The sequence below is a fragment of the Adiantum capillus-veneris genome, chromosome 1 (genome assembly GCF_014529385.1).
Source record: "Adiantum capillus-veneris isolate H3 chromosome 1, ASM1452938v2, whole genome shotgun sequence".
Taxonomy (NCBI): Eukaryota; Viridiplantae; Streptophyta; class Polypodiopsida; order Polypodiales; family Pteridaceae; genus Adiantum; species Adiantum capillus-veneris.
This window is the reverse complement of record NC_140931.1, coordinates 85,695,927-85,704,558: the sequence shown is the minus strand read 5'-3', so window position 1 is coordinate 85,704,558 and position 8,632 is coordinate 85,695,927. Positions and strand designations below refer to the sequence as shown.

At 44.9% G+C, this 8,632-nt stretch overlaps 1 protein-coding gene across 1 annotated transcript; it reads left to right on the top strand.

Annotated features, from left to right (window-relative positions):
* The first annotated feature begins 5,406 nt into the window (after window positions 1-5,406).
* Window positions 5,407-7,307, top strand: LOC147465097 (fasciclin-like arabinogalactan protein 10). The gene is made up of 3 exons (XM_086518270.1): window positions 5,407-6,184; window positions 6,333-6,465; window positions 6,628-7,307. Exons 1-3 carry the CDS (start codon window positions 5,603-5,605, stop codon window positions 7,191-7,193), a joined length of 1,281 nt encoding a protein of 426 aa, XP_086374396.1. The 5' UTR covers window positions 5,407-5,602; the 3' UTR covers window positions 7,194-7,307.
* The last annotated feature ends 1,325 nt before the right edge of the window (window positions 7,308-8,632 follow it).

Genomic DNA, 8,632 nt, shown 5'->3' with positions numbered 1-8,632 from the left:
AAACCTGAGAGAAGGCCAGAAAAAACGTGGAGAGAAGAGGAGGAACAACTGCAACTGAGTTTTTGTTGTTTTTGGAGCCTGTTTTGACCATAAACTGCTCATCCGAGGTCGGATTTGAGCACTTTGATATTGTAAACTAGGATTTTTGGCTGCTCCGGACGTAATGGCGCTGACCATTTTTCCAAATTTCTCACTTTTTCTTGCTGTTTGGGCTGTGTAAGTTCCTCCTATGAGCGAAGTCTCTGCTCCAATTTGTGATTGTATCTGGCATATTTCATCCATATTGTGTGAGCTATTTGCCCCATTGGTGTTGGCCCAAGCTCAATTGTATCTAAACATCAGAAATTCTCCTCTTTTGAGCTGAGTTTTTTTGGGTGTGTGTGTGTGTGTGTGTGTGTCTCTCTGTTGAGTGGGCAAATGGATACTCTCTCTCCTCTCACTCCATCGGTGTGTTCCCTGTCTCAGCTAGGTGGGTTGTGTAAGCTGAGTGGCGCCCCATAGTGTGTGTGTGTGTGTGTGTGTGTGTGTATCATCCCAAGAGTGTGTGTTGGGTGATTATAGAGGCATTGTGTGTGTTTCCATCCCACTCACAGCGTATTATGATAAATTTTTAGAATTTGAGGGGTATACTGCGAGTTTCCATAAATTAGAGGGGTATTTTGGTAATTTTCCCAAAACCAAATGGGGACACGATCCTGATGGAAAAGAACCAATGATCTCTCGACATTGCTTCACTACCTTTAAAGAGCCATCTGAAGAATCCCACTTGTTGTCATTAGCGTCTACAGTCCCTGACGGCCATGACCTCATCGGGAACCTGTCTCCACCCTCTTTATTGCATCATTCCTCCTCTCCGCCTGCCGGTAGGGATCAGTTCAAGAGAGCCAGGGTTGTGGGAGGAGAGATAGAGAGAATATAACTTGTTGTTGCCAACCTCTACAGCACACCGAGAGAGAGAGAGAGAGAGAGAGAGAGAGAGAGAGAGAGAGAGAGAGAGAGAGAGAGAGAGAGAGAGAGAGTTGTTGGACATTGCCCATGTCGTTGCCCGTTCAAGGCCGCCCAAAAGATGATATCCTGCATGCCCATTCAAACAAGCAATAGCCACAGTGTGTGTGTGTGTGTGTGTGTGTGTGTGTGTGTGTGTGTGTGTGTGTGTGTGTGTGTGTGTGTGTGTGTGTGTGTGTGTGTGTGTGTGTGTGTGTGTGTGTGAGAGAGAGAGAGAGAGAGAGAGAGAGAGCTGCTAGACATTGCCCATGCCGTTGTCGGTTCTATGCCGCCCAGAAGATGCTTTCCTTCCTGCCCATTCAAGCGAGCAACAGTCAGAGGGGTGTTTGAGAGAGAGAGAGAGAGAGAGAGAGAGAGAGAGAGAGAGAGAGAGAGAGAGAGAGAGAGAGAGAGAGAGAGAGAGAGAGAGAGAGAGAGAGAGAGAGAGAGAGAGAGAGAGAGAGAGAGACGATGTATCATAATGCACCCCATCATCTCAAGATCGACCCGACATTCTGCCCAATCAATAGAAGGCAATCCTGGGAAAATTATGAAGTGTGGCAGAGTCAAAGACCATCAGTGCTAAACTACCATGTTCTATCAAAGCAAATCAACAACTATGTGCCCATAGAACATTACATGGTACATACCTTACAAGCAGTGGTTGCACAGATGCGGGATGTTCCTGACCTCACATACCAAATGCTCGTGAAGATAGCAAAAATGATAATAACCTGCATCACATCATTTGAGGATATTGAAGCATATGAACACCCATGGAAATTATTCCTTAAAGGAACAAAGGGCATAGCCTGGAACCTGGAGATGCAAGCCCCGACTAGAAATATCATCATCGGGATGTACGTCCGAGTCATGTTCTTGCCCTCCGAGGAGGCCTTCATGACAGGGTTCTTTGAGATGGACTCCACCATCTTCAACCCCTTGACAAAGGATTTTTTGGCTCACCACATTGCCTATCAAAGTACAATCCTAAATAATCCCTTCAAAGATTTAGCAGTCCAAGGAGACATAGTGGCGAGGGCAGAAAAGTTTAGAATGGTCATCAAGACACTAGAAAAGAGGGTTGTCAATTACTGAAGACAAAGCTGTACACAAAGTTGACGAGCAAGCTTGCACAAGGATGTGCAATGGCTAGAAAGGTGGGAGTGTTGGCAGATGAACCAAATGGGCACCTCCTAGTCGTCCACCTCTTCATAAGCCACTAGTTTTGTACTGTCATTATTTTTCTGAGAAAAATCTTTGTAAATATGAGAAACTGTTATTAATGAGTCAAGTGATTATTGAGCCCAACTTTTGTAAATCTGAGTTGTAATGCCTTATTATGAGATTTGAGCCTTGTAAGCCAGAGGCTGGCCAAATGAGCCCGAGGTATAAAACTCAATTTTTTGAGCTTGAACACGCCCCTTTGTATCTTTATCTGAAGTTTTGGAGAGTTTGAAGCGTACGACTGAGAGTGGCTACTCTCAAGCTACTTGTAATCGATTTTTCTCAAGCTCTTGTAATCCAAATTTGTTTTTGACAATTGCATTGTGTTCCTTGTCTAGTGCTCTTTAAGTTAAGTGTAATCATTCTCAATTTTGATGTGGTTTGCGAGACAACCTGTCTGTGAGCTAAATCTGTTGTTTTGAGTGCATGAATGGTTGTTTTTTGACATTTCGAGACGATAGAAAAGTGTTTCTGGACCCTAGGGCAACCTTTTTGGATAATTCTGTTGCAGTTTTTAGGACCTTGACCATGATGGATCGTGATTTTGGTACCTTACCGGATTGTGACTACACTTGGTAGGATAATGCCCCTACAAATCATAGACCTCCTCCTAAAGTTTCATTGCATTTGGGCTTCGTTTGAATGCCAAAATGGCATGATGATTGAAAGCGTTGAGGCACGACATAAGCAGATTTTTTTAATAGGGAGTGATAAATTTGCTAGTGCTTTAGATAGCTTTGTTCCGTAGGTTCACTTCTTGATTTTGACACCCTCAAAGAGTCTCCATGCCCCATCCGAGTCGCTTCCATGCGTATTGACATTATGTTAGTGCCAGATAGTTATGCTGCATACATCCAATTATGGTGTGACCTGCTAACGCATGTCATCATCTATCCTTTCCTAGGTGGCTAGAGGGATTTTCCACATGGTACCACAAGTTGGGCTTACCCTTACATTGCCTTAGTTTTCTCAGACCCTCTTTGACTTAATTTGATAGCAGCCCAACTCCCTTCTGAAGATCTGAAAATATTAATGACTAGATCTGAGTATTTTTCTACGAGCCCAATAACAGCACCACCTCTCCCATGAGAGTGACCGTGAAAACCAGGCATAACCACCTCCTATCCTTTTAAGATTGGAGAGGAGGTTTGAATCTGAAATTTTAACTTCCTGTAGACAAATAACATATGGATTTTGATTAGTGTCTTTAAGCCAAGATTTGGACATATGCTCTTATGGGGTCTGTGAAACCTTTGCAATTTAGACTAAACCCTTAACTATGGGGGTTTTCATTTTTTACCGCTTTTTGAAGGCTTAGCCAAACAAAGTGAGGTCCTTGTAGGATCTTTTAAAGTCTCCTTCTTCCTTTTACATTTTAGAGTAGGTGGAGTGGGTAGCTTCTGTTCTTCAACGCGTCTTCACCTTAGGACATAAGGACATCCAAAGATTAAGAAGGATCCTCAAAAAGTTTGGACTTGTTAGAAAAGCAGAGATAGTAGTTGTTGGGCAGGTATTGGACTTGCAGAACTTTAATGTTCCTATTATCCCAGGTCTGAAGAATCCAGTCCTTGAGAGTCTCCAATGAGGGCCTAACCCCATGCCATAACCCTACAACTATCCTATCATGAAGTTGGACAAGCCATTGCTCCAACTCTTGAAAATGAATAACAACTCCAACCCTATCACGTTCAACGTCAATATAGTAACCTTCAAAATCCCTATCTTGGAGAACTTGATCAGCTTGTTCAAAATTATGAAGAGTTTCGTTATCCTTAGGACTAGATTATTACCTTGCTTGGAGGGACTCTCGGAAGCAGCAATGTAAGCATCTATAAGCTGGGGGTTCTTGAAAGAATCAAAGTTATGCATCGATTGATGATGTGAATACAAAGGTTACTTGTTGAACCAATGTTTGAGCAAGGGCGTATTATGATGTGGTCGCGAACAGGGAACTGAACAGTCTCCATCATAGGACGCATCAGAGGCAACCCAATAACAACAGCATAGGAGAATTGCTAAGACAGAGAAGAGTTTACCATTGGACCATTGTTGGGGTTGACATTTTGAACAAGAAGATTCAAGTGCATAAACCTTAGTTGAAACAAGGGGTTAGCATCAAGTTAGTATGCTAAATAAACTCATTATTGAAATTTACGATTTAATTTGGCTATTTGACTATGTAACAACCAAATATGCTATTCTAAAATCTGATATTATGTTGTTGGTGTATTATGGCATGTGTTTTCTAAATAGCTTTGCAAAGATAAAAGTGATTAAAACAAGGAGAGAGCAAAGTTGCTCTCATCAAGGGGGGATGTACTAGCTGAGCAGAGGCAGGGAAATGACTTCAAACTTCTCCTACTACAATCCTATTTCGTAGCGCCGCTTGTAGCTCCATCTCCCTCCCTCCCCATCGGTTTGGGGGGGGGGGGGGGGGGAGGGAAGGTAAAGACGCTAGTGTGAAGCTATGGAAAATATGAAGGTGAGGGTGTGCAGATCTTGAGAAGGATGTGACAGGATGGGACGCTCTCCCCTGTCGTGCATTCAAGCACCACTCTGATCATATGTAAGGGGTGTCCCTTTCCCCCACTTGAGGGACCCTTGTAACTTTTGTTTCATCCTTTTTTAATATAACTTCTTAGTTTTCTCAAAAAAAAAAAAAGCAAGTGCAATGTGCACGTAGACCTCTAATGTGTTTTAGTCACGCAGGTATTGGGGCTAGACAACCAACACTTTTACGCACTCACTCCATCTCAACCAGCCCAACTCAGTCATCAACACATCCTCCACCTCCAATCGTCTCAAACGCAATGATTTCTAAGGCTTTGTTGGGCATCAGTTTTCTCAACAGATAACTATGCACCGTGTGACCACGTTCTTTTTCAAGTGTATGCTAAAGGGATGGCTTTCCATTTTTTTTGCGGGGACTCGGGAGCGTGTGGTTCCCAACGGCATAAGATGGGCATTGGGCGGACAGTGGGACATCCTCAAAGGAGCCGTTTGAAATGGATCCCTCAGTTAAATAATCGAATAATAAAATTACAGCGAATCACGACACGTCCTGCGAATGGCGGGTATTTACTTTGAAGTTTTCAAAAATCTTTTTTGAAAAGTCCTTCTCTCTCGTCTATCACACACACACACACACAGATAACAGATACACCTGGTCTTATCTCTCTAGATTCTCTCTCCTTCTCCCTTCTGCTGCTCTGCCACGCCAGAAAGCCTGAGCTGGCCACTAGGCTACACATACACATAAGAGGCTGGCTTGCTGCCATGGTGTGAGTCTTGAAAACGAGTCTGTGTGTGTGTCTTCTCTCTTCCTCCCTCTCTCTTTCTCTCTGTCCTTCTTGCTTCCTCTCTCTTGAAGCTCAGCTGACCTGATTGAAGAATGAAGGCCCTCCTCTCTCTTCCCCTGCTCCTCCCTCTCCTCCTCTCTCTCTCTTGCCCTTCCCTTGCAACCAACAACATTACAGAGATATTGGCAGACCATCCCGATTTCTCAACGTTTAGCTCTCTCTGCACCCAGACCGGTGTCGCATCGCAGATTTTCTCGCGCAGCACGGTCACTGTCCTCGCTGTATCCAATGGCATCCTCAACCCAATTGTCCGAGGGACCACATTCCCTGCATCGACTCTCTACGATATCATAAGCTACCATGTCCTTCTCGACTACTTTGACATTGCAAAGTTCAAGGCAATCACCAATGGTACTTCTCTCTCCACGACCCTCTACCAAACCTCTGGACAGGCCAATGGCAAGGAGGGATTTCTCAATGTAACAATTAAAGGCTCAACGATCGAGCTCGGTAGGGTAGACAGCTCAGTCTTTACCGCGACGGTTGTAAGCGAAATCTACAAGTCCCCTTACAACATCAGTGTGGTCAGCATTAGCAATATTCTGTTGCCAACGGGTGTCGGAGCTCCAGGACCAGCCCCAGCCCCGGTCAATTTTACGGCAATTCTGATCCAGGTACTTGGCTGTGTGCATTTTGGATGTTCTTAGAATTGTAGTACTCTTGAGATGTCTACATGGTGCAAGGGTATGGTAAGTAGTTTATGGCACTTGAGGTTTTTAAGGAAAAGATGTAAATTGAAGAGGGCAATTTCACATTGTGCAGAGCAAGAACTACAATACTTTTCTTTCGCTGATCAAAGCTACCGGAGTCGATGCGCTGCTCATGAAACATGATACTCCACCTGGCTTGACTGTGTTCGCCCCGGACGATGGTGCATTCAAGAAGCTTCCTGCTGGTAAGGACTAAGTGCATACATGTTCAGAATGTAACTTGACATGAGATTGTGGTAGCTAGATGACCTCATGGCATCCATCTTATCTTGCAAAATGCTAATTCAGGTTCTGATAAGCTACCTACCAAGTCTCATGCTTGTGATCACCTTGTTCTGTTTTTAAAGGAGCTCTTGGGCAGCTGACTAGCACGGAGCAAGTGGCGCTTCTAGAGTTCCACTGCCTCGGTAGCTACTACTCGACACAAGAGCTCGGTGCTCTCAGTTCTCCACAAATGACTTTGGCAAGTGGCTCGGGCGGTGGCAATTTCGAGTATGCAAGCATTTCTTTGAACAAGGCGGGGACGACGGTGATTGACACAGGCTTCAATCAGGTAGCAGTGGGGCCAATGCTGTACAGCCAAGAGCCATTGGGGCTGTATGGAATATCAACAGTGTTGTTGCCTACAGACATTTTTGGTTTACCACCAAGCGGGGCACCAGTGCCGACGCCAATGATGTCCCCAACACCGACGCCGATGATGTCCCCGGTCCCTATGCCAGCACCATCATCAGCACCCACCCCAGCTAGCTTGGCACCGGGGCCTGTTGCCTCTTCGCCACCTGCACCACCGCCACCCACGGCAACAGGGCCGACTGCGGGCGAGAATGGGGCGCATGGATCCGTGCTGGTGTCGGCAAGGGTGCTTGCCGCAATTTTGTTGCTGTCTGGGGCCTACCTCATCTATTTGTGAGCCACAAAAGATGAAAGAGAGAGGGGGGTTGTCCTCTTGTTTGTACTTAGCTTGTGCTCTCTGACAGTCTCTGTAGCAGTTCACTTTGAAATTTATTATTATTGATTTATCACTGCCATGGTCTGAAGAATCACAAGCCGGTTGTCCTTTCTGAGTCTCTCTCGCTTTGTCTGTCTGTGGCTCTGCCTTGTCTGTGGCAGCTTCCAGCTGGCCTTGCAGCAGCACAACACGGCTTTTGGCAGATTCATCAAATCAAAATTCATGCTCTGTTTTCTGTTTGCTTCTTTCCAGTTTTTCACCTGGAACTTGGAAGTCCCACACGTCTCCAAAGGATTTTCACTTTGGGCGTTTTGACTTGTGTTTGTAGGCCCTTGGCTCTAGAGTCTAGAGTCTAGAGTCTAGCCAGTGCCCACTTCAGGTTTCAAATATTGTGTGCCTTGTGTCGTGAACTATATTCAAAAGCCAAGAAAGCGTGAACCCGATTGCCGTACACCGTTACATCAAGTTACATGGCACATACCTACTCGGTTACATCAAGTTACATGGTACTTTTTCTATCTAAAAAGTAATATACTTTTAGGGCCAAACTTCAAAGAGAAAGAGAGAGAGCGCTTGCTTGAAAAAAAAACAAATAAGATAAGTGGATTCGGCATTGCCCAGGAGCGAAAATATGCCCGTTCAATTTTTGCATTCATTAATTTTGTTAGAATCTAAGGAGATACCTTTGTTTCAAGGGATTAAAAGAAAAGCTTAGTGTTTTAGAGCCCCGTCCTACCAAGTGGTTAGAGCGGCTCGAAGTGTTGCAAAATTGAGTGGTCGAAGTCTCACCTAACTAACACTTGGAGCGGCTACTCGTATGCACTGTAGCTACTGCAAAGAAGAGTGTAAAGCTAAATCTTCAACCAATTTGCAACCAAATAGGTGGCTTCTATAGAAAAGTGGGTTCACATCGGAAGGAAGCATCTTCAAGTTGGTAGATAGTGAACTCTTTTCCTTCCACCTTGCTAGTGTGCACATAAGGTAGTGTTTAGACTGTCCATGTGTGCAAGGCCTTCCTAAATTGGACCAATGAAAGGAGATGCCCTTTGAGTAGGCATTCACACTGCGCAACACCTTGTTGCTCACAGTTTGAGCTAGTATGCTGAGTGGCGCTCAAGAGCCTGCGCAAGTGTTCCAGGTTGGTAAGGTCGTCCATGGCTGGAAGGGGACCACCTCACCAATCGCATGGAGAGAGAATTTGACTCGCTGCACTTTTTATGAGCAAGTCCAATCTTCTTGAGCTATGGTGTGTGAACCATGCATTGGACATCAGCATCGTCTTCTTGAACTTTGAGTGGAATAGGTGCTTTCCTCCTTGGGCAGTTTGAATGCAACCTAAGGAGATGCTCTTAAAGGTGGGTCAGTGAGGTTGGTAGAGGCATCCCTTTGGTATCTTTTTG